This window comes from Macaca mulatta, chromosome 17 (genome assembly GCF_049350105.2).
Source record: "Macaca mulatta isolate MMU2019108-1 chromosome 17, T2T-MMU8v2.0, whole genome shotgun sequence".
NCBI classification, from domain to species: Eukaryota; Metazoa; Chordata; class Mammalia; order Primates; family Cercopithecidae; genus Macaca; species Macaca mulatta.
The window spans coordinates 2,220,715-2,247,594 of NC_133422.1; the positions used below are offsets into that span (position 1 = coordinate 2,220,715).

At 40.0% G+C, this 26,880-nt stretch overlaps 1 protein-coding gene and 2 pseudogenes across 1 annotated transcript in view; all 3 read left to right on the forward strand.

The window, feature by feature from the left end:
• Positions 1 to 26,880, forward strand: part of TPTE2 (transmembrane phosphoinositide 3-phosphatase and tensin homolog 2) — an 87,926-nt gene that overhangs the window by 36,639 nt on the left and 24,407 nt on the right. The window contains exons 11-16 of the mRNA XM_077973768.1: positions 3,113 to 3,212; positions 3,357 to 3,420; positions 4,160 to 4,224; positions 19,113 to 19,173; positions 19,987 to 20,068; positions 20,169 to 20,257. Coding sequence (XP_077829894.1) covers positions 3,113 to 3,212; positions 3,357 to 3,420; positions 4,160 to 4,224; positions 19,113 to 19,173; positions 19,987 to 20,068; positions 20,169 to 20,257 — 461 coding nt within the window. The remainder of the gene's footprint in view (positions 1 to 3,112; positions 3,213 to 3,356; positions 3,421 to 4,159; positions 4,225 to 19,112; positions 19,174 to 19,986; positions 20,069 to 20,168; positions 20,258 to 26,880) is intronic.
• On the forward strand, positions 1,754 to 1,865 carry LOC114673643 (U2 spliceosomal RNA; annotated as a pseudogene).
• LOC705449 (cytochrome c pseudogene) lies at positions 10,775 to 11,269 on the forward strand (annotated as a pseudogene).

Below are 26,880 nucleotides of genomic sequence, written 5' to 3' on the forward strand. Positions count from 1 at the left end.
TATTATTTAGCCATAAAAACAATAAGATCCTGGCCGAGTGTGGTGGCTCATGCCTGTAATCCCAGCACTTTGGGAGGCTGAGGTGGGCACATCACCTGAGGTCAGGAGTTCGAGACCAGCCTGACCAACATGGCGAAACCCCATCTCTACTAAAAATCCAAAAATTACCTGGGTGTGGTGCCGGGCGCCTGTAATCCCAGCTACTTGTGAGGCTGAGGCAGGAGAATCGCTTGAACCCAGGAGGTGGAGGTTGCAGTGAGCCAAGATCGTGCCATTGCACTCCAGCCTGGGTAACAACACTGAAACTCTATCTCAAAAAAAAAAAAGAAAAAAAAAAAAAAGAGATCCTGTCATTTGGAGCAACATGAATGGAACTGGAGATCACTATGTTTGTTAGGTGACATAAGCCAGGCACAGAAGGACAAACCTCACATGTTCTCACTTATTTTGGGGCTCTAGAAAAAAAAAAAAACAATTGAACTCATAGATCTAGAGAGTAGAAGAATGGTCATCAGAGTCTGGGAGTGGTAGTAGGGGCTTGGGGGTGGGAGATAGAGATGGTTAATGGATACAAAAAAAATAGAATGAGTAACGCCTACTATTTGATAGCACAACAGATTGACCATGGTCAACAATAACTTGATTGTATATTTTTAAATGACTGAAAGAGTGTAATTGGGGTGTTTGTAATGTGAATGATAAATGCTTGAGGGGATAGATACCCCACTATCCACGATAAGGGTGATTATTATGCATTTAGTTGTATCATGGTACTTGAATTGCCATGTTGGTGCTTTAGTCATATATATATGTGTCAAATGATGAATATAACTTTATTATTTGAAAACTTCCCATGAATGTTATATTTTCCCCTTAGTCTACTCTAGAAAATATATTTTAAATAATTCATGAAAGTAGAATTCTTAATGTGGATGAGTCAATAGTTTGTGTTCTTTAAATATTCCTATCTCTTCTTGCAGGGGGGAATGAACTTTGTTTGTTTTATATTACAGGAGACAGCACTATTTTTCTGACTTACTTAACGTTTTAGATACCGCCATTATTGTGACTCCTCTGCTGGTTGATGTCGTTTACATTTTTTTTGACATTAAGTTTCTTAGGAATATTCCCAGGTATGAAATGTAAGACTTACCTCTCTTAAAGTTTTTCATTAATTTTGTATTTTCTGTGGCTTTTATTCTATATAATCTTTTAAACTTCAAATGTTCTCATTCTATACCAAATACATTGCTTTAAAATGAAATGTTTAGGTAAATTCCCACACACTTTGAAACTAAAAGATTGTGACATCTGGGGAGCAGTGAAGAGCATGCACACTAAGTACCATTAATTGAATAAAGAAGATGGGGCTGGGCACGGTGGCGCAAGCCTGTAATCCCAGCACTTTGGGAGGCCGAGACGGGCGGATCACGAGGTCAGGAGATCGAGACTATCCTGGCTAACACGGTGAAACCCCGTCTCTACTAAAAAATACAAAAAATTAGCCAGGTGAGGTGGCGGGCGCCTGTAGTCCCAGCTACTCGGGAGGCTGAGGCAGGAGAATGGCGTAAACCCGAGAGACGGAGCTTGCAGTGAACTGAGATCCGGCCACTGCACTCCAGCCTGGGCGACAGAGTGAGACTCCGTCTCAAAAAAAAAAAAAAAAAAAGATGTAGTACCCAAAGAAGGACCTTTACTCTTGTACTAACTTTAACTTCCTACATTTCGAAGTTCTCATCAAATTCCCATTTGTATCATTTTTTGGCCTTTTGGCTAAGATCAAGTATAATATTCTTATCAGTTTAATATGTGCTATATCAAAAAATTTTATATTAAAAACAATTCCCCTCTGTGCTTCAACTACAAATCCCTTACACACGAAATGTTCTGTGTGGATTTTTCCTACAACCAAGAGGAAATTTATTTGAGCATATGCAAAATTTGAGTGACTTCAATCATGAGTTTCTAAAAAATAGCAAACAGAACATTAACTAGGAGATACAGGTGTAGCAACACAATGGTAGAGTTTTGCAGTATAGTTGTGGTAGAAACAAAGAAAGCGCAGGCAAAGTTAGAACTGTTAGGGATTAGGAAACTAAAGAGTGTGTGAGGACCTGGTGACTTTTTTTTCTTTTCTTTTTTTTACTGTGACAGTGAGGAAAATGAAAGAGCAAATGTATAGTGGGATGTAGATGGTGGTTTCCTAACCTTGTTCATGGGTCAAATAGCTGATTTCTTTTCATACCCTAGCTTCCCTGGACTACAGCTCAGGCCCCAACTAAGCATGTTAAGTGATAGGCTTTTGGAGTTATTTGAAAATAACCTTAGCCAATGTGGTCCTCTTGACTAGAAACCTCAGCATCACTTGAGAGCTTGCTAGAAGTATAAGAAGAAAAATACCTTAGGCCCCACCCGGGACCCACTGAATCAGTATCTCTGGGACCCAGCAATCTGCAGCTTAACAAGCTTTTCCAGATGGCTGTTATTTATGTGTGCCCAAATCAGAGAAGCACTAGTCCAGACCATCAGTTCTCTGCTTCAGTGTTTCTGATGGTGGTAGAGATACCAGCCAGCACACTTTGGAAGTATCTCAGTCTGTTGCCTGCCTGATGTGCATTAGCAGCTGTAGTGAACCTCTCTTACTCATGGGAATAACAGAGATGAACAAGAATAATCAATTTGTTTTGATGTGGAAAAATTGAAAATGCTAGTCTTAAATCCCAAAATTAAATTAACAAATGCTAAGCGTCTATTGTATCACTATTTCTCTAGACCAGAATTTCTCAACCTCAGCGTTACTGACATTTTGGGCCAGATCATTGTCATGAGAGGGTAGTGAGCAGTTATATTAATTGCAGGATGTTAGCAAAATTCCTGGCCTCTATCTACTAGATGTAAGTAACACACACACACACACACACACACACACACACACACACACATCAGCTGGGAAAACTTAAATGCCTCTGGACATTGCCAAATATCCCCAAGGTAGGTAATTGGGGAGAAGAGGGAAAATTGCCTCTGGTTAACAACTGCTGCTCTAGACGTAGTTTATATTGATACAATTCTGTTTCTGAAGCAAAAATGGATCTTTTAAATTTATTGTTAGATGGATACATTTAGTTCGACTTCTACGACTTATTATTTTGATAAGAATTTTTCATCTGATTCATCAAAAAAGAGAACTTGAAAAGCTGATGAGAAGGCTGGTAAGTGGCAAAACATGCTTATGATTCAGAAAAACTATTTTGTGTTTTGGGACCCATTGGCAAGGGTTGATATCTATGCTGTATATGTTTTTATTTTTATGTTGATGAATGTTTCACAAACTAACGATGATTTTAAACTCTCAGGTTTCAGAAAACAAAAGGCGATACACAAGGGATGGATTTGACCTAGACCTCACTTATGTTACAGGTTTGTGACACTTAACTGTTGATTTACTTGTATTACTTCACTTTTTTCTTATAATTGTATATTTTTTTGCCTCATCTAAGACACATTCATTCAAAATATTCTTTATTCATGAGGATATATGCCACTGTGATAGAGTGACACATTTGTGGTTTAGCCTTGGCAATGGAAGATCTGCATGTCTTCTCAATTCAGAACTACTTGGTTGCAGCATAGGAACTTGAATGGATTTTCAGCTGACTCCATTTCAGTTTCAATTTATTAAGCTCTAGTAGTTATTCTGAGTCTTAAGGATCCCAGAGAGACCTCTTCTCATCCTAGAACCCCAGAGAATGAGGTCAGTGCTTTGTAGATCTCAGGTTTTCTGAGTCAGAGGGCTGCAAAGCACCTTGGGAGTTCCCACCATCACTGGTGCCCAGAACTCTTGGATTTTCTCTGGTATTTAAGATAAGAAATAAATTCTAAGAACAGGGAGAGCTCCATACTGAGGCCAACATAAGTACATGGCATACAGTTAGTACTAGTGGAGTCTTAAGAACGCCATGCCAGTTTAATGGTCATTATGTTGGATCATTTAATATGTTATTTGATTATCCTGAGTATTAGCTCTTTTCTGTCAACCTCAATCTTAAAAGTTTTTTTTTTCCTGTGAAAATGGAGTCTGATCATGTATAAATTAATTTTTTGTATGTCATAAGAAATCTATAATAATGTTTTTAATAGTGATGGTTTTGATTTTCAGAACGTATTATCGCTATGTCATTTCCATCTTCTGGAAGGCAGTCTTTCTATAGAAATCCAATTGAGGTAAGGGTCTTTATCTGACAAATGCTCATTTATCAGTGAATGCAGACTATGTAGTCACAAGTTTAATATTGACCCAGATATGGCAGTGTTCTTTTAAAAATGTACTCTTTAAAGTAAAAAAAATCATAATGAATTGATACCAGTTACAATTGTGCCAGTGGTTACAAACCACCCCAAAACTTACTGGCTTATAACAGCAACTATTTATTTGGCCCATGACACTATGGTTTGTGAATTTGGGATGGGCTTAACTGTCCAATTCAGGTGCCTGCAGAGAGGATTTCTTGTCTCAACTAAGCTCATTCAGCTATCGGTGGGCAGCTACTGGGTCATCTGAGGACTGACTAGTCTAAAATGACTTGGCTACCCTCAACTGACAGAGCCACCGCATGCTACACGCACCCCCCAAGGCCCAAGGTCCGTCCCATCTGGCACCCACTGCTGCCAACAGCCCCACCCCCTTCACCAGCAGAGCCACCATATGCTGCACGCACTTCTAAGGCACTGAGGCCTGGCCTGCCTGGTGCCCAACCTGCTGGTGGCAATACCCCACAACTAGCAAAGCCATTGCACCTAGCATGCATATGCCTAGGGCCTGAGAACTCATCTGAATGATGGCTCACAGACCAAAAAAACCATACCACTGTCTCCACACTCACCATCAGGCCACTGAGGCACTCACAGACACCACTGAATGCTGATTACAGCCAAAAAAGTCACATGAAGACTATAATACTGCACCCACCCAGAACCAAAGTCAAAGCACCCGACTCAGTGAACACTATAGGAGGCAACTATTGGAAGAAGTATTTCTCTATGAAAGCTCCCTAACATTGGAAGAGGCAACTGTTCCCCCAGATGTGCAAAAATCAATTTAGGGCCCCAAGAAACATAAAAAGCAAGGAAACATTACACCTCCAAAGAAACACAATAATTTCCCATTAGCAGACCCTAAATTTTAAGAGTATATCAAATGGCTAAGAAGGAATTCAAAATAATGATCTTAAGGAAACTCTGTGAGATGCAGAGAATATAGATAAACAAATCAATGAAATTAGAAAAACAATTTATGATCTTATGAGAAATTCAACAGGGATATATATGTCATTAAAAACCAGACAGAGATCTTGGAGCTGAAGAATTTAAGGAATAAAATAATAATACCATCAAGAGTCCAGATGCAGTGGTTCACACCTGTTATCCCAGCACTTCAGGAGGCCAACGCAGTGGATCACTTGAGGCTAGGAGTTCAGGACAAGCCTGATTAACATGGTGAAATCCTGTCCCTAAAAAATACAAAAATTAGTTGGGCTTGGTGGCGCATGCCTGCAATCTACTTGAGAGGTTGAGACATGAGAATTGCTTGAACCCAGGAGGTGGAGGTCGCAGTGAGCCAAGATTGTACCACTGCACTCCAGTCTGGGTGGCAGAGCGAGACCCTGTCTCAAGAAAAAAAAAAAAAAAGTACAATCAAGAAGTTTAAAAATAGACATGGGAGAGATATGGCCAAAATCTAGGAAGCTCAAAGGTTCTCAAATAGATTGAACCCAAAAAGTTCTTCTCTGAGGTGCATAATATTCAAACTGTCAAAAGTCACAAAGAGGGAATATTCGTTAGGTATAGTGGCTCACACCTGTTATCCCAGCACTTCGGGAGGCAGAGGTGGGTAGATCACTTGAGGCCAGGAGTTCAAGATGAGCACAGCCAACATGTTTCCGTTTTCACTAATAATACAAAAACATCAGCTGGGTGTGGTGGCATGAACCTGTACTTCCAGTTACTTGGGAGGCTGAATCACAAGAATTGCTTAAACCCAGGAGGTGGAGGTTGCAGTGGGCCAAGATCACACCACTGCACTACAGGCTGGGTGACAGAGCAAGACTGTATCCAAAAAAAAAAAAAACAAAAAACAAAAACACAGAAATATCAAAAACAGCAAGAAAAAAGCATCAAGTCACGTATAAGGGAACTTCCATTTGATTAACAGTGGATTTCCCAGTGAAAACTTTACAGGTCAGTAGACAATGAGATGGGATGATATATTCAAAGTACTGAAGGAAAAAAAAACAAAACTGTCAACCAAGAATACTATACCCAGCAGAGCTATCCCCTAGAAATGAGGGAGAAATAAAGTATTTCCTAGACAAGCAAAAACTGAAGGAATTCATTACCACGAAACTGGCCTTATAAGTACTGCTTAAGGTGGTTCTAGACCTGGAAGCAAGAGGATGATTACCATTGTGAAAACACACAAAAGTATAAAACTCACTGGTAGCACAGATAGGCACATGGGAAAGAGAAAGGAATCAAACTTTATCACTACAGAAAATGACCAAACCACAAAGATTTTTTTAAAAAGGGGGAAGAAAAGAACAAAGGATGTACAAAACAACCAGAAAAAAATGAACAAAATAACAGGATAAAGCCTCATCTATTAATAGTAACCTTGAATGTAATATAAACAGATCAAATTCCCAATTAAAAGATACAGAGTTGGCTGCCAAGATTTAAAAAAAAAAAGACGCAACTGTATACTGCCTACAATAAACTAACTTTACCTGTAAAGGTTCACACAGACTGAAAGTGAAAGGATAGAGGAAAATATTTCAGGCAAACAGAAACCAAAAGCGAGCAGAGGTAGCCGTACTTATCAGATAAAACAGACTTTAAGTCAAACTGTATGAAGAGACAAAGAAGGTCATTTTATAATAAAGGGATCAACTTAGCAATAAGATATAATAATTATAAATATATATGTACCCAACACTAGAGTATTCAGATAAACAAGGCAAATATTATTAGATCTAAAGGGAAAGATAGACTTCAATGCAAAAACAGTTGGGGTCTTTAACATCCCACTCTTACCACGGGGCAGATCATCCAGACAGAAAATCAACAAAGAAATATCAGATTTAAGCTTACAGATAGGAATAAGTTCTGGTGTTCTGTAGTGCTGTAGGGTGACTACAGTTAACAATAATTTATTGTATATTTTTAAATAGAGAGGATGTTGAGTGTTCCCAACACAAAGAATGATAAATATTTGAGGTGATAGATATGCTGATTATCCTGATTTGGTCATTACACATTGTATACAGGTATTGGAATATCCCTGTCTACCTTATAAATATGAACAAGTATGATGTGTCAATTAGAAATATTTTTAAAGAATGAAGGAAACAGATTTTTTAAATGAAAGAAAAGAAAATAACCTGACTTGGCTGAATGGCCCCGTGTGGTCTCTCATTCTCCAGTAGGCTGCTTCAGGCCTGTTCACATGATGGCAGAGGCAAGAGTCCTTGGAGCGGCAACAAAGCAATGCAAATCCTCTTAAGGCCCAGGCTCAAAATTATATGTTACTTCTACCCCATTTTATTGGACAATGCAATTTACACTACCAGTCTGGATTCAAGGAGTAGAAAATAAGCTTGAATTCTTGATGGAAGGAATTATAAAGAATCGTGGCCGTTTTTGATAGTCTACCATAGGGAAGAAAGATGGGGATGCTATAACAAAATGTGTATTCTTAGGTTGAGATCCTAAATTATAGTGGGGGCATACTGCTTTAGGCTCTGTGGATGACTAAATTAATTTCAAACATATAAGGCTGTTTACTGTGAAATGCCAGCTGAAAGGATCATTGTTTAATTTTATGTAATTTACAATACTTATTATACCTCAATAAATGTATAATTATCGAGGGCTGGCATCAGTTGCTGAGAGGTGGAAGGAGTAGCTCTCTGCAGTGTGTTAGCTCAGTTCCGAACAGGACAGTGCCTCTCCACGGTGTGTTAGCTCAGTTCCCAACAGCACAGTACCTCTCCGCGGTGCGTTAGCTCAGTTCCCAACAGGACAGTACCTCTCCGCGGTGCGTTAGCTCAGTTCCCAACAGGACAGTACCTCTCCGCGGTGCGTTAGCTCAGTTCCCAACAGGACAGTACCTCTCCGCGGTGCGTTAGCTCAGTTCCCAACAGGACAGTACCTCTCCGCGGTGCGTTAGCTCAGTTCCCAACAGGACAGTACCTCTCCGCGGTGCGTTAGCTCAGTTCCCAACAGGACAGTACCTCTCCGCGGTGCGTTAGCTCAGTTCCCAACAGGACAGTACCTCTCTGCGGTGTGTTAGCTCAGTTCCCAACAGGACAGTACCTCTCTGCGGTGCCTTAGCTCAGTTCCCAACAGGACAGTACCTCTCCGCGGTGTGTTAGCTCAGTTCCCAACAGGACAGTACCTCTCTGCGGTGTGTTAGCTCAGTTCCCAACAGGACAGTACCTCTCCGCGGTGTGTTAGCTCAGTTCCCAACAGGACAGTACCTCTCTGCGGTGTGTTAGCTGTTCCCAACAGGACAGTACCTCTCCGCGGTGTGTTAGCTCAGTTCCCAACAGGACAGTACCTCTCCGCGGTGTGTTAGCTCAGTTCCCAACAGGACAGTACCTCTCCGCGGTGTGTTAGCTCAGTTCCCAACAGGACAGTACCTCTCCGCGGTGTGTTAGCTCAGTTCCCAACAGGACAGTACCTCTCTGCGGTGCCTTAGCTCAGTTCCGAACAGGACAGTACCTCTCTGCGGTGCCTTAGCTCAGTTCCGAACAGGACAGTACCTCTCCGCAGTGTGTTAGCTCAGTTCCCAACAGGACAGTACCTCTCCGTGGTGCGTTAGCTCAGTTCCCAACAGGACAGGGCTGCAAGTTCAGCTGCTTCCCAGAAAATGTCCTGGATCCCCGGCCTGAGTCATCATCCCATGACTGGAGAATGTGGACAGATTATTTTATCAAGAAACTGGTGATAAACGAGGGACTATAGGAATTAAGAACTGGGTTGAAAAAGTTTAGAGTGATGCAAGATGGCCAATTAGAAGCAGCTGCAGTCTGCAGCACTCACAAAGAGGAATGAAAAGGGGCGAGGGAATTCAGCACCTTCAACTGAGATATCCCGGTTCTCACGTTGGGACTGACTGGATGAACAGGTCAACCAAAGGAGAACGAAGAAAAGTGGGGAGAGGGTGCAATGCCTCAGCCAGGGGTGGCGTGGAGCCTAAGGAACCCCCACTCCCAGCCAAGGGAAGCAGTGAGGGATTGTGCAGTCCTGCCGGGGAAACCGTGCTTCTCCCATGCAAGCCATGGATCAGGAGATCCCCCTGTGAGCCCATGCCACCAGGGCCTTGGGTCTGATTCACAGAACTGTATGGAGTCGGGCACATCAGCTGCTCAGGCACACACAGAAACCCAGGAGTCTGACACACTCTAGCCCCTGGGCTCTTCAGCACAGTGGGAAATCTGTCCATATGTATCTCTGGGAAGGGGCCTGAATCCAGGGATCCAGGCAGTGTCATTCTGCAGGCCCCATTTCCATGACACCTCACAAGTTAAGACCCACTGGCTTGGAATCCTAGCCTGCCAACAGCAGCGGGCTGGAATCCACCTCAGATGGGTCTGAGTTCCCGGGGAGGTGGGGAGAGGCAGCCGGCATCGCTGTGGTTCATAGACTCAGCCACTCCAGCCTGCCAGCTATGGAGTCTGGACAAGGAAGAGTTTCCCCACAACACAGCACAGCTGGCTTGCCAGATCGTGACCAGACTGCTTCTTTAAGCAGGACCCCAATCCATTCCCCCTCACTGGGCAGGAATCCCTGTGGGGGCTTTAACCCCTCCAGCAATGGTTCTATGGACAGAGCTTTGATCTCTCCCTGAAATGGAGCTCCTGGCGGGAGGGGCAGCTGCCATCTCTGCAGTTTGGCCAACTCAGCCACTCCAACCTGCTGGCCTTGGAGAATACAGGTGGTCCGGAGGAGGAAGTATCCCCCACAATGCAGCATACCTGCTCTACCCAAAAGCAGCCAGACTGCTTCTTTGGAGGGGTCCCTGATCCCATACCTCCTGACTGGGTGAGAATGCCCAACAGGGGTCTCCAGCCACCTCCTGCAGGTATGTGCGGGCTGGCTACAGGTCGGTAACCCCCTGGGATGGAGCTTCCAAAGGAAGGAGCTGGCTGCCGTCTTTGCTGTTCTGCGGCCTTCACTGGTAATACCTCGTTCAGAGTCAATGAGGAACTTAAATTTACAAGAAAAAAACAACCTTTAAAAAGTGGGCAAAGGATCTGAACAGACACTTCCCGAAAGAGACATGCATGCAGTCAACAAAAATATGAAAAAAGAGCTCAACATCACTGATCATTAAAGAAATGCAAACAAAACCACAATGAGATACCATCTCATGCCAGTCAGAATGGCTATTATTAAAAAGCCAAAAAACAACAGATGCTGGGAAGGTTGCGGAGAAAAACGAATGCTTTTACACTGTTGGTGGGTGTGTAAATTAGTTCAACCCATGTGGAAGGCAGTGTGGCAATTCCTCAAAGACCTAGAGGCAGAAATACCATCTGACCTAGCAATCCCATTGTGGGGTATATACCCAAAGGAATATAAATCACTGTCTTATAAAGATACATGCATGCACACGTATGTTCACTGCAGCAGTATTCACAACAGCAAAGACATGGAATCAATCTAAATGCCAGCCAATGATAGATTGGATAAAGAAATGTGGTACGTAGAGCGGGACCTCTGGCTTCCGAGCGGGAACCTTTGTAGCGCCAGCGACGAAAAAGAGAATTAAATATGGGTGATGTTGAGAAAGGCAAGAAGATTTTTGTTCAGAAGTGTGCCCAGTGCCACACCGTGGAAACGGGAGGCAAGCACAAGACTGGGCCTAATCTCCATGGTCTCTTCGGGTGGAAGACAGGTCAGGCCATTGGATTCTCTTACATAGACACCGGTAAGAACAAAGGCATCACCTGGGGAAATGATACACTGAGGGAGTATTTGGAGAATCCCAGGAAGTACGTTCCTGGAACAAAAATGATCTTTGCCGGCATTAAGAAGACGGCAGAAAGGGCAGACTTGTTAGCTTATCTCAAAAAAGCTACAAGTGAGTAATAATTGGCCACTGCCTTATATTACAAAACAGAGATGTCTCATGACTTTTTTATGTGTACCGTAATTTAGTAGATCTCATACAGCCGAATTCAGATTATGAATGACTATCAGAATATTTTGTTGGGCAGTCCTGATTTAAAACTAAGACTGGCTTGTGGTTAAATGAGTAAGTCTGGTTTTTGAATATTAATAGTAATTCCAATTCAGTCAATGCTATCACTGCTTACCCCTTCTAAAGATATGATTAGACTTTGTTAATAATGTTCAACTTTTCACAAAGATGGTGAGTTCCATCTTAAAACTTATTGGAGATTGGTTTTATATTTAGATTTATATTTAGATTTATATGACTGGTTGTGTGAATATATTTAAATACTGGGGAAATTCCTTCACTGTCTCAGAACCAAGCAAAATTCACCTGTATTTTGTGTTTATTTGCCTCTTACAGGCAAGGGTTGAGGATAAGGTAGCAATGTCTATTTGTATTTTTGGCCTTAACTATGCCAATCTAATTAGAATTACCTGTATTTAAGGTGGTTCCTTTTACTGATTCAAAGGCGTTTTGTGTGGTTTTGTGTCATATCAAATAAAGATTATTTAACACTGAAAAAACAACAACAAAAAGAAAATGTGGTACATAAACACCATGGAAAACTATGCAGCTGTAAAAAGGAACAAGATTACATCCTTTGCAGGGACATGGATGTAGCTGGAAGCTGTTATCCTCAGCAAACTAACACAGGAACAGAAAACCAAACACTGCATGTTCTCACTTATATGTGGGAGCTGACAATGAGAACACATGGGCACATGGTGAGGAATAACACACACTGGGGCCTGTCGGGAGGGAGGGGATGGGGGAAGGAGAGCATCAGGAAGAATAGCTAATGGATGCTGGGCTTAATACCTAGGGATGGGGCCGGGCGCCGTGGCTCAAGCCTGTAATCCCAGCACTTTGGGAGGCCGAGACGGGCGGATCACGAGGTCAGGAGATCGAGACCATCCTGGCTAACACGATGGAACCCCGTCTCTACTAAAAAATACAAAAAACTAGCTGGGCGCGGTGGCGGGCGCCTGTAGTCCCAGCTACTCGGGAGGCTGAGGCAGGAGAATGGCGTAAACCCGGGAGGCGGAGCTTGCAGTGAGCTGAGATCCGGCCACTGCACTCCACCCTGGGCGACAGAGCGAGACTCCGTCTCAAAAAAAAAAAAAAAAAAAAAAATACCTAGGGATGGGATGATCTGTGCAGCAAACCACCATGGCACACATTTACCTATGTAACAAACCTGCACATCCTGCGCACGTACCCCTGAACCTAATATAAAAGTTGAAGTAAAAAAGATATATAAAATTATCTGTATATACATATGCCCTGATGTAAGTATACATTATATATGTGTATATGTAACCACATTTTTATTGAGGTATAAAACATATGGTAGGTTGCACTAATCAAGTTATATCTTGATGATATTATACATAAGTATATATGCATGTAACCAACACCTCTATCAATATTTTGGTCTACGACTGACCTCCAATTAATTGTTGTAAAGATATAAAGTATCAAGGTTCATGTTTCTCACATAGCTATCAATTCCTCCTGTACCATTTATTGTAAAAAGCATAATTTCCCCCAATGAATTGCAGAGGTGCGTTTATTGCATATAAAGTGCACATATATGTATAGATCTGTTTCTGGGCTTTTTGTCCTTTCATTATGACTGTCTATACTTAAGTCCAGACCACAGTTTTAATTATTACGGCTTTATAGTGACTCTTGAAAACCTGTGTATAAGTCCTCCAACTTTGTACTTCTTTGTTTAAAAACTATCTTGGCTCTCCTAGATTTTTTGAATTTCCATATAAATTTTAGAATCATCTTGGCAATTTACATACACACACCTCCACCCAAACCCACACACACACACACCCACACCCTGTTAGTATTTTGACTTGGGCATTGACTACATAGCTTAATTTGGAGAGAACTGACATCTAAAAATATTGAGATTTCCAACTCATGAATATAATACATCTCTCTACTGATATCTTCTTTGATTTCTTTTAGCAGTGTTTGTAGTGTACAGGTTTTACACATCTTTTGTTAGTTTTATTTCTACGTAGTTGATAAGTTTTTATGCTATTTTAAATGATATTTGAAGATCTTCATTTTCTAAATATTTGCTATTGGTATATAGGAACATAACTAATTTTTGCATATTGACTTTTGTTTATTTGTTTGTCTTAAGACAGGGCCTTGCTCTGTCACCATAGGCTGGAGTGAAGTGGCACCTGGGCTCAAGCAATTCTCCCACCCCAGTCTCCCACATAGCTGGGACTATAAGCAGGCATCACCACACTTGGCTAATTTTTTTAAATTAATTTTTGTAGAGAAGGAGTCTCTCTGGTCTCATTGACCCAGGCTGGTCTTGAATTCCTGGATTCAAGCAATCCTCCCACCTCAGCCTCCCAAAGTGCTGGGATTACAGGTGTGAGCCACCACACCTGGCCTTAGATGTTGACTTTACATCTAGCATCCTTCGTAAATTCACACATTCATTTTAATAATGAATGTGTAGATTCCCTGGGATTTTTAAAATGTATACAATCATATAAAGTTACTACTTTCTTCCCACTTTTTATACTTTTTTTTTCTTTTATTGAATTATCTAGGACTTTCACTGTAATATTGAATAGAAATGGTAAGAGGAGGCAGCCTTGCCCTGTTCCCAAACTCGGGTGGAAAGAATTTCATGCTTCACTATTTGAAATGGTGTTTGCTATAGGCTTTTGTAGTCATTCCTTACTAGATTAACACAGTCCATTTATTTCTAGTTTGCTAAAAGTTTTGAATCATGAATTGGTATTGAATATATCAGATATTTTTTCTGCATCAATCAAGATAATCAAAATGTTTTTCTGTTAGTCCATTAATGAGATTTTCAAATGTTAAACTAACCTTTTTTATTTTTGGAATAAATTCCTTTTGGTCTTAATGTATTATCCTTTTTATATAACACTAGATTATATTTGCTAATATTTTATGTAGAAGTTTTCATCTGTGTTCATGAGTGATATGTGGTTTTCTTTCCTTGAAATGTCTTTATCAGCTGGTCTACAATTACCTTAGCTTAGGTGTCTTGGGTAACTCCTATCTGCTCAACTCATCTTCATCCTCCATCAGGATGAATATGATGGATATGTTTCAAGGTAGTAGCAAAAGGAAAGAGCTAGAGTAGAATCTTGCAAGTGCTTTTGCAAGCCTCTCCTTTGTGGCATCCCAGTGGCCAAATCAACTCATATAATGGAACACAAAATTAGAGTGAAAGGATACTATGAGGTGAAATGTGAGGGCTTAGATTCAGGAAAAGTTGAAGAATTGAGACCATTGATGAAATGATTCTCAGGCAGGGAAGCATTTTTATACATGCAGATAGTTCACAAGAAATAACTGATATATAGTCTTAGGCTCAAGACTTCAGCAATTGTATAAAAATACATTTGTAAATACCTGAAGACCTTGAAGAGAAGGGTCTGAACCACATCTCACCCAGGTTATGCTATTCACAGCTAAGACATGACTCTACCAGTCCCTCGGCCAATTTTGAAAATTGTTTCAAACTATTTATTTGAGGTGGAATTACCTTTTGTCACTCCTAATGGGCACAGTCATGGAGTAATGTGACCAGGGTCCACTGGATCGGTCATGGCACTTGAGGGCAGCCATCCCAAAATTTCCAAATTCCATCTTTATGGGTAAAACATCTCTTGATTGCTAATACTGTTTTTAAAGCAGGTTAAGCTAATAACTGTGAGTTAATTATAGCATGTCTATATTGAGCCAATTTTCTTTCAGTAGATTCGGTGGTGACTAATATAAATTTGGCAACACTTAATATTAGCTGGGGTGATTTTAAAAACCCAAAACCTTTTAGAATGTAAAGCAAAACAGACATTCCTATTTCCTTCTGGGGTGATCCCTAGGCTCTTGGTTTCTATCAGTTATTAAACTGTTATCTCCTTGGGGCATTGACAAAGTACTAATGAGTCATTGATTGCTTTACCTTTTTTTTTTTTTTTCGAGACGGAGTCTCGCTCTGTCACCCAGGCTGGAGTGCAGTGGTGTGATCTCGGCTCACTGCAAGCTCCGCCTCCCGGGTTCACGCCATTCTCCTGCCTCAGCCTCCCGAGTAGCTGGGACTACAGGCACCAGCCACCTCCCCCGGCTAGTTTTTTGTATGTTTTAGTAGAGATGGGGTTTCACTATGTTAGCCAGGATGGTCTCGATCTCCTGACCTCGTGATCCGCCCATCTCGGCCTCCCAAAGTGCTGGGATTACAGGCTTGAGCCACCGCACCCAGCACCTTTACCATTTTTAATCAGAGTATCCAAAAAGGAGGTAATCATGTGTTTTAATAAATTCTACAAATCATAAACCACCTGAAAAGCAAGTCTACCATCCATATTAATATTTAGTCTTTCATCTTTGCCAGAGTGCAGCCCCAAATCTAAGTTACTAGTTCAGCTGCCTGGGCAGGCTGGGAATCGGGCCGTGGAGCCCTCAGTGGTTGCATGTTCAGTGATAACAGCATGTTCTGCACTGGGAGTGTCTCTGTCATGCTTGAGAACCATCTACAAAGCGCATTGAATCAAGGTTGACTAAAAGGGAGAAGATTCAAATCCAGGCATACTTAACTCCTGAGAGGATGCTGAACAGTCATGTGATTCCCCTTTATTCTTAAAAGGGAATAAAGTTGCAGGGTTACATTTTGAATAACAGCGAATATGCAAAGCAGATATTACAGTTTCATAAGTGGTAAATTGACTAGTGGGGAAATGTCAGATGCTGCCTTGAAGTAGCAAAAACTGTAGAGATGCAGGACCCTAGAGTTAGTGGAGAGACAAGCGCTGTGGTGGAAGCATCAACACGTTTGGCCACTGCCACCACCTCATGCAAGTACAGAAGTATACCTTTGCCTCCAAATCAAGGAACGTACTAAGATAGGCAGAGAGAAGAGTTGGTAGATTTAGGAAAACCCGAAGGTGGAGGTTGTTGTAAGAAGGCTTTCAAATAGAAGACAGCATTTTCTACTTTTGCATCACAACGAAGAGTTTCAGAAATTATAAACTTAGTAAGACCATGCAAAGGCTGAATTATTGAGAAAAATCAGATATACAATTATCTACCTTCCTACAATTTTCTTAGCCATCTTTTAATTTCTGTTCCTGGTAGAATTGAATGCACTTAATTCTGGCTGAAAACAGAAACTGTCCATCTGGTGACAGATTGTGACCAGAAAAATGTAGATTCTTGGCAGAGTTGAAATTTTTTCTAGATTCTTTATGTCCTTTTTCACCTAATTTGGATAAGAGGTATTTAGAGTCTTCAGTAAACTACTTAGATCAGAAAATGCAGCAGTAAATCATCTAAATATTGAGTCTCTCTCTATATATATGATTTAGACATTGAGACAACTAGGAAGTGGATTCGGAAAAATCCCTAAAGCTTAACCATCCAGGTATATTTGTTTTCCCATGAAAAAGCAAATATTGACTGTTTTTCTATATGTGTATACTAAGGAAGGCTGCACATAAATTACCAGTGTGAGATACTTACTTGTTGAGAGAATGAAGGACAGGGACAGGTGTGGTGGCTCACACCTGTAATCCCAGCACTTTGGGAGGCCGAGGAGGGTGGATCACCTGAGGTCAGGAGTTCAAAACCAGCCTGGCTGACATGGTGAAACCCCGTCTCTACTAAAAATACAAAAAATTAGCCAGGCATAGTGTTGGGCGCCTGTAATCCCAGCTACTCAGGAGGCTGAGGCAGGAGAATTGCTTGAACCTGGGAGGCGGAGGTTGCAGTGAGCTGATATTGCACCATTGCACTCCAGCCTGAGCAACAAGAGTGAAACTCCATCTCAAAATAAAATAAAATAAAATAAAGTAAAATAAAATGAAGGACAGGACAGTATTCTAATGGTTGCAGATATTTCATTAGTGCTGTGATTAACCTCTAATGTTGGACATTTAAGTGTCACTATAATCAATAATACAGCAACAGACATCTTTGTGCATAAGGCTTTTTCTGTATAGAGTGCTAGGAGTAAAATTACGTAGCTAAGAGTATGAATATTTTTAGGGTTCTTAATATATCTTGCCAAATCCAAGAGCAGTTGTATTCTTGTATCAACAATAAATCAAAGTTTTGAATTTCATGCCTTATTTTGCCAGCATTGGATTTTCTCATTAAAAGATAAAGGGTTGGCCGGGCGTGGTGGCTCAAGCCTGTAATCCCAGCGCTTTGGGAGGCCGAGACGGGCGGATCATGAGGTCAGGAGATCGAGACCATCCTGGCTAACACGGTGAAACCCCGTCTCTACTAAAAAATACAAAAAAAAAAATACTAGCTGGGCGAGGTGGCAGGCGCCTGTAGTCCCAGCTACTCGGGAGGCTGAGGCAGGAGAATGGTGTGAACCCGGGAGGCGGAGCTTGCAGTGAGCTGAGATCCGGCCAATGCACTCTAGCCTGGGCAACACAAGACTCCGTCTCAAAAAAAAAAAAAAAAAAAAGAGAAAGGGTTAATTTCATGGGTGCAAATGGCATGTCATTGTTTTGACTTCTTTGTTGGTGACACTGAATATTTATGTAGGTTGTTAATCAGTTGGATTTTCTCTTTTATGAATTGTTTATGTCCTTGGCCCATTTATCTATAAGGTGAGTAATATTTAAGTTGTTGTTAATGAATTATTAATTTATCATACTAGGCATAGTCCCCAGTCAGTCAATTTTTCTGAAAAATCGTTTCCCCTGTTATTCATTATAGCATTTTTAAGCAGAAATTTCAGATTTTTATGAAGTCAAACCTAAGCCTGTTGATCTTCCACTGATTCAACACTTTCAGTTCTTCCTCATCCAAAGAACTGATTAAAATTTGCTTAAATTTCTCAGATATTTGTAGTTTTTATATGTGATTTCTAAACCCATATGGATTTTATGTAAGAAATTCCATGAATTCTGAAGTATATAAAACTGTTCATCCTTGCCTCCCTCACTGTGCAGATTCAGAGTGTTCATCTTTTTGACTTACTATTTCTTCCTAACAGAGATAGCCAGTTGAATAAATGGATGACTTTAGTACCTTAATTTTATTTTTCTCAATATGAAGCCAGTAAATGCTGCTCTGAGGGTAGCATACTAATCAGTTTTAAAATTTTGTATCATTTTTGTTGTTGCACAGAGATATATACGTGTGTGTATGTTTCAGAAAGATATTTACTGAAAGTTGGATTCATATAGCGGTATTAACTGTATTTTAAATAATAACTACTATTTGGTTTTCATTTTAAAGGTTACACGTATGTATACATTATATATACACACACTTATAGGTACACATATATCTTCATTTAAAAAATAGGAGAACAGATGAGCCAAAAGTCTCCATATTGTTACCAGTTATTTAAAATTTGATATGTTTATCTTTTTCTGTCATGCATATACACAATCATACTATATACTTTTTGCATGTATTTGTTTACATAGTGCTTAGGTAGACTGTAATATGCAGATCACTCTCTAAAGATGTATCTATTCCGAATTAAATAAGAACCAATATGAATTAGATTTAAACAAGAACCACATTAACTGTGAATTAATGATTTAGAACAAATTACTTAAAGTTAGTTCACCAGCTAATTTCCTTATCTGATAGCTTTAAACAGTGTGTATTTACAATAGAGACTCATCTGAGTAGCCAAACACACTTTGTGGACTATTTGAAAAATCGCAGTGGATTAGAACTTGAAATTTGCATACCCTCGTATTCCCTGAATCTCCCCTAGAAGATGCGAGTGAGAGACAAATTAATGAAAGTAATAACCCTTGTAGGTTCCCCCTAGGAAATAGCTTATGTTGGTGCCATGTAAATATGTAAGCTATGTGTTTGTCTTTTTTAGGAAGTCGTGCGGTTTCTAGATAAGAAACATCCAAATCACTATCGAGTCTATAATCTATGCAGTATGTACATTACTCTATATTTGCTACTGTAGATAGAAAACAGATTACTGTATGTAAGAGGATGATTTTGTGTTTTTATTGCATTTAATCATAAGTATTTGGTGGTGGCAAGGAATGAATTTAAAAAGCCCCATCGTGGACTGGCCCCATTTAGTAGAAGGAGTTTCGCCCAGCAGCACAAAGCACCCTGTGAAGGAGGCGGCTTTGGCAGGACCTGTGAGGCTGGAGTGGAAGCAAACCGTTTTAGGGAAGATCTGTTCTAGCGACATTAGGTTTAGGAAAATCTTTCGTTTTTCCTGCCAGATTGTGTTATGAGGACATAGACGATTTAACAAATGAGTCCTTGGCCCCATCCGCAGTGGGCTGTGGTGAGAGCAGGACCCTAGATGGGAGAAAAGGAAACACTCTGGAAAATAGGCTGTAACCCAGCTTCATACTCTGTGTCTCTCGACTTTTCCCTCTACCTGTATACTCAATAGACATTTTCAGGGGGCCATCATTTTGGTCAGCTACATTTGCCTCTTGTGTGGTTTCTAACTGCCCTGCAATAATATGATGAATGGTCTGCTAGAAAGTTAAAAATTATACCTATGAAACAAAAATAGTTGAGTTTGGGTTACATGAGATGGATAAACCACTACCATCCTTACGTTTTTGAGACCCCGTGTTTATTTTAGAGCGGCAGGAGCAACTTGGAAAGCTCTTTTTGAAGATAGATAAGGAATTCTAACAAGATATGTTAACTTATTTATAAGTTCATCATTTATTATGTTATTCCCTATAGAGATATGACATACGTATTATTTATTTTAGGTGAAAGAGCTTATGATCCTAAGTACTTCCATAATAGGGTCAGTAGAATCATGATTGATGATCATAATGTCCCCACTCTACAGTAAGTTTTATGCTAAGTTGACTATCAGAAGAGGGCTAAATATATTGGGTTTGATTTTTTGAAAATATTTTAACTAAAAGTCTTAAACTTTTGAAATCAGTGAGATGGTGGTTTTCACCAAGGAAGTAAATGAGTGGATGGCTCAAGATCCTGCGAACATCGTAGCAATTCACTGTAAAGGAGGCAAAGGTAATAACATTTTCCTTTTTATTTCTCCCTTTCTAAAGACATGGAAAGATAGATAAAGTACAAGAACAAAATACATATTGCTATTAATACGTATTAACAATTGTTAGCATTTTAAAATATTAGCTCCAAGACTGAAAGAAGGGGAGGAGAAAGGAAAGAGGAGAGGAGGAAGGGTAGGCGATAGGGAGAGGAGAAGGAAGGGAAGAAAGCAGGAAAAAAGAACTAAGGAAGGTTGAGCATATTTTCCCTTGTTTTCCTAGTATTTGGATTTCTTTATTTTTGGTTTGCCAGTTTGTATCTCTCAAAATACAAACAGTCTTTAATTTTAGAATGTCAGAGTACTTTTATTTTATTTAAGGCTGATCTTTTTAAATTTTTAAATTAACATAAAAATCTATTTATGGTGTACAATATGATGTTTTGATGTCTATAAACATTGTGAAATGGTTAAATCAAGCTAATTGACGTATGCATTACTCCACATGTTTTTGTGGAGTAATTTAAAATCTACTCTCTCAGCAGTTTTCAAGTATATATTAACTATGGTCACTATGTTGTACAATGAATTTCCTGAACTTATTCTTCCTAATTGAAATTTTGCATCCTTTAATCAACATCTCAGGCTGGGCGCAGTGGCTCACACCTGTAATCCCAGCACTTTGGGAGGCTGAGGCAGGTGGATCACATGGTGAAGCCCTAGCTCTACTAAAAATACAAAACATTAGCTGGGTGTGGTGGCATGCATCTATAATCCCAGCTACTCGGGAGGCTGAGGCAGAAGAATCACTTGAACCCGGAAGGCAGAGGTTGCAGTTAGCCGAGATCGCACCATTGCACTCTAGCCTGGACAACAAGAACAAAACTCTATCTTAAAAATATAATAATAAAGTAAAAACCAATATCTCTACAATTCCCCGAGTTTTGTCCCCCCCAGCCCCTGGTAACCACCATTCTACTCTGTGCTTCTATGAATCTGACTTTTTTAGATTCCACAAATAAGTGGGACGTGCAGTATTTGTCTTTCTATGCCTGGCTTATTTCACTTAGCATAGTGTTCTCCAGGTTCATTCATATTGTCTCAAGTGACAGGATATCCTCTCAGGCTGAAGAGTATGCCTTTATTTGCACATGCCACATGTTCTTTATCCATTCCTCCACTGATGACATTTACATGGACTCCATAGCTTGGGTATTAGGAATAATGCTGCAGTGAACGCAGGAGTGCAGATTTCATTTCCTTTGGATATATACCCAGAAGTGGAATCTCCAAATCATATGGTAGTTCTATTCTTGGTTTTCTGAGGGATCTCAGTGCTGTTTTCCATAATAACTACTAATTTACATTCACACCAACAGTGTACGAGGGGGATCCCTTTTCTCTACATCCTCACCAACTCTTTTGTCTTTTTGTTAATGACCGTTCTAACAGGCGTGAGGATATCACTTTGTGTTTAATTTGCTTTTCCCCGATGATTAACGATGTTTAGCATTTCCTCATATACCTCTTGGCCACTTGTGTGTCTTCTTTTGGGAAATATCTTTTCAGCTTCTTTGCCCATTTTCTAGAGAAGTAACTTGTTCTCTTGCTATTGTGTTGTCTGAGTTCATTTGTTTAAAAAATCTGTTAACCTGTTATCGAATGTATGCTTTGTAGATATTTTCTCCCGTTCTGTAGGTTGTCTCTTTACTCCATCAATGTTTCCTTTGCTGTGCAAAAGCATTTTAGTTTGATACAGTATCATTTGTCTACTTTTTCTTTTGTTGCCTATGCTTTTCAGTCATATCCAAAAATATCTTGTCCCAGACCAATGTCAAGAAGATTTTCACCTATGTTTTCTTCTAGTAGTTTTTCAATTTCATGTTTCACAGTTAAGCATTTACTCTGAGTTGATTTTTGTATATGGGTGAGATAGGGTGTAATTTCATTCTTCCACCAGTGGATATTCAGTTTGCCCAGTATCGTTTATTGAAGAGACTGTCCTTTCCCCATCTTGGACTCTTGGCACCTTTGTTGAACATCAGCTGACTATAAATGCATGGATTTATTCTGGGCTTTCTGTTCTGTTCCATTGGTCTATATGTCTGTTTTTGTTCCAGTAATATTAAGGTTGTTCTTAAACTTTGTGAGAACTGTTAGATTAAGGGAGCCAACAGAGATGCTATTTCAAAAATTATACTGGAATTTTTATAGTCTAATGATACAAAGAAGTTGACATTGGTGGGGTTAAAATGGGGGAAAAAGCCCCATTTTGTAAGTCCAACCAATTTAAGTTTAGCTAGATTTTCTCTCATTCAGGTTTAGGCTTTAAATAATCATCTACGGCCGGGCGCGGTGGCTCAAGCCTGTAATCCCAGCACTTTGGGAGGCCGAGGCGGGCGGATCACAAGGTCAGGAGATCGAGACCACAGTGAAACCCCGTCTCTACTAAAAATACAAAAAATTAGCCGGGCGCGGTGGCGGGCGCCTGTAGTCCCAGCTACTCAGGAGGCTGAGGCAGGAGAATGGCGGGAACCCGGGAGGCGGAGCTTGCAGTGAGCCCAGATCGCGCCACTGCACTCCAGCCTGGGCAACAGCGTGAGACTCCGTCTCAAAAAAATAATAATAATAATAATAATCATCTAAGCATATTTCACAATTTTTGACAAGCATAAATAATTACATTTTTAGTGGGCTGTAAATCAATTTTTATATCAAATTCCAGGAAAACGTAACACTGTAAACTGACTTACATAATTCAGTAAAATCAAGTTTTAGTCTTATTGGCTAGTTTCAAGCGCATTAGTTAATATACAGGTTCTGTGTTTAGCTCTACAGATTGGAATATTGTATATAAACTGGCAGTTTACAATACCATAGTTAAATTAAGAATATAGAGGCTGAATCATTTGAAATGGGCAGTTTTTAACCATCTTTTGCTTTAAAAGTGGCCATTTCACATTGCCTAACCTAAAATGTTATTATTCAAGAAGTTAGCATCAGTTTTCTATTAACTAATGCTAATTCCTTGCTTGAAGGAAAGCATTCATTTCAAATTTGACTTTTTTCTTTTTTGCTGAGAGGGGGTTTACATTATTCTGTGTTCACAGAATATTTTGTTGATATTGTTAAAGGTTGTTTAGAGGGCTATTATTCAGCTGGTATGTACCAGAGCAGCCTCTTTTTTTAAGTGCTCATTCATATTAGTCTTGCTGTCTTCTGTGGTTGCTGCCTGCAGGTTACCAATAGTATCATGATAGTAAACATATTTTATATTGATTTATAGGAGTTCTTCAAAGAACCTGAATGCCAATTTTTCTTAGTGTTACAATTATATTCTCCCAACATGTTGCCTTTTAAATTTGATTGTGATTTATTTTGTTGTACAAAAGTTTGTAAATTTTTGTTTTGTTTTGAGACATGGTCTCACTCTGCCACCCAGGCTGGAGTGCAGTGGCACGATCTCGGCTCATTGCAGCCTGAACCTCCTGGGGCTCAAGCGATCCTCCCATCTCAGCCCCTCTGAGTAGGTGGGACTACGGGCGAGCATCACCATGCCTGGCTAATTTTTGTATTTTGGTAGAGACAGGGTCTTACTATGTTGCCCAGACTGGTCTCGAACTCCTGGACTCAAGTGATCCACCCACCTCAGCTTCCCAAAGTGCTGGGATTACAGGCATGAGCCATCGTGCCTGGAGAGAAGTTTGTAATTTTGAATGTAGTAAAATTTGTTCATCTATGTGTGTGTATGTATTTCATGCTTTTCTGTCACATTTAAGAAATTCACCCCGATACTGATGTAGTAAAGATATTCCACATTTCTTCAAAAATATTCAAGTTCCATTTTTAATATTTGGGTCTTTAATCTAATTGGAAGTTGGGGGAAGTATTTTGTTCATATAGATAGCCAATTGCCCTAACACCATCAATTGCATGCTATTTTGTTCTCCATTAATTCGTAATTCCTCTCAGTAATATACCAAGTTTCTATACATATTCAAAACTGTTTCTAAGTTCTCTCTACCACACTTTTGTAATTATTGTAGCTTTATAATATAGTTTGATAAAGGCACAATAGTCTTTCTCTCCTTGGAACTTAATTATTACGTTCAATTTTAAAATGATTTTGTGAACTGCCATAATAAAACACTTTTATGATTTTTGTTGGAACTACATTGAATTTATAGATTAACTTGACAGAACTGACAACTTTGAGATATTGAGTTGTACATGTGAATTATCTTGTTCATTGTTTAATAATATTTTATACTTTTTTTTATCATGTCTTTCACATCTTTTCAAAAATTCATTCCTACACAAATTGTGAATGAAAATGGAATCTCTTTTTTTCTATTACATTTAGGTTGTGTCCAGTTTTTACTGTGATAAATAGTGCTGCTTTTTTTTTTTTTTTTTTTTTTTTTGAGATAAAATCTCACTGTATCACCCAGACTGGAGTGCAGTGGCATGATTTCAGTTCATCGTAACCTCTGCCTCCTGAGTTCAAGCAATTCTCGTGCCTGAGCCTCCCAAGTAGCTGGGATTTTTTTTTTTTTTTTTTTTTTGAGACGGAGTCTCGCTCTGTCGCCCAGCCCAGGCTGGAGGGCAGTGGCGCGATCTCGGCTCACTGCAAGCTCCGCCTCCCGGGTTTACGCCATTCTCCTGCCTCAGCCTCCCGAGTAGCTGGGACTACAGGCGCCCACAACCGCGCCCGGCTAATTTTTTGTATTTTTAGTAGAGACGGGGTTTCACTGTGGTCTCGATCTCCTGACCTTGTGATCCGCCCGCCTCGGCCTCCCAAAGTGCTGGGATTACAGGCGTGAGCCACCGCGCCCGGCCAAGTAGCTGGGATTACAGGCATCCACCATCACACCCAGCTGTATTTTTAGTAGAGATGGGGTTTTGCCATGTTGTCCAGGCTGGCCTCAAACTCCTAACCTCAAGTGATGCGCCTTCCTCTGCCTCCCAAAGTGCTGGGATTACAGGCATGAGCCACCGCGCCTAACCCAATAATACTGCTTTTAAAAATACACATTTCTTGTTGCACATACGGCCACATTTTTGTTGAGTATATACCTTGGACTAAAATTGTTCTGTCTTAGGGTAATGAATCTTGAACTTTACTTGATAATGTCACCTGTTTTCTAAAACAGTAGTACCGATTTTTACTCCACTGGTATTGTACACTTCAAGCATTCCATGTCTTCCCCAATACTTACAATTCTGAGTATTTCTATTTTTAGCCTTTGGGGGTTTGTGTGATGGCATCTGATGGTGGTGATCATTTGCATTTCTGTAATTACTAATAAGATTGAGGAAGTTTTCTTAAGATTATTAAGTATTTGGATATCCTTTCTGTAAAGTAACTTTTTAATTTTCTTAACCATTTTTCTCCTGGTTTATTCATCCTTTTTCTCTTGATGTAGGAATTATTTATGCATTCTGATTTCAGTTCTGTTATTGATCATAAATGTATTCAGGAAAGCTTTTCTGCTCTGTGATTTGCCTTTTCTCTCTCTCAGGAGTATCCTGTGGTTGACAGAAGTTCTTAGTTGTGTTACCGTCGTAGGTATCATGCTTTCCCTTTATACAGTTTGTGCGTTTGTGTCCTGATTAAGACAATATTCTTTGAGTTTAAAGGACATTTTACTACTATGTTTTCTTCTAGAAGGTTCATTCCTTTTAAAATTGATTTATGTGTGTGGTGTGAGGAAGGCATCAGGTTTCATCTTTTTCCATGTATGGCTATCCAATTATTCCAGCACACGGGTGAGAAGATTTTCATTGCTTTACTACCCTGCAGAACATGAATCTGTTTCTGACCTTTCTGTTCTGTTCATCGATTTTTCATCTGTGTGCCAACAGCACAACTATCTTATTGTGGCTTTCTAATACGTCCTCATTTCCAGTCATGTGAGTATAACCATCTTTTTCTTTTTCTTCACAATGGTTTGGGTATTTTAGGTCATCTACATTTCCATATAAATTTGGGAATCAACTAGTCAAATTACACACACTGGATAGAAATTTGCTTGGAATTGCATTGAATTTATAGACTGGGGAGAATTGAATTTTTACAATATTGACTCATCCAACCCATGAACAGAGGTGTTCTCTCATTGAGTTGGGTCCTCTTCAATTTCTCTTTACAATGCTTTCTCGTTTTCTGTGTAGAAAGCTTGCGTATTTTTGGTGAGATTTATTCCTAGACTTCTTTTGTGATTATTTAAATGACATCCCTTTAAAATGTTTATTTTCTAAATGTTTTTTTGTTGTTTTAAATGCAGTTCATTAATTAATCTTGCAATTAGCAACTTTCCTAAACTCACTTTTTTTTTTTTTTTTTGAGGTAGGGTCTCATTCTGTCACCCAGGCTGGAGTGCAGTGGCACGATCATGGCTCACTATAGCCTCAACCTCCCTGGGCTCAGGTGATCCTCCCATATCAGCCTCTTGAGTAGCTAGGACTGCAGGCAGGTGCCACCATGCCCAGCTAATTTTTTGATTTTTTTGTAGAGATGGGGTTTTGCTATGTAGCCCAGGTAGGTCTCAAACTCCTAGGCTCAAGTGATCTGCCAGCCTCAGCCTCCGCCTCCCAGAGTGCTAGGACTGCAGGCCTGAGCCACTGTGTCCAGCCTAAACTCACT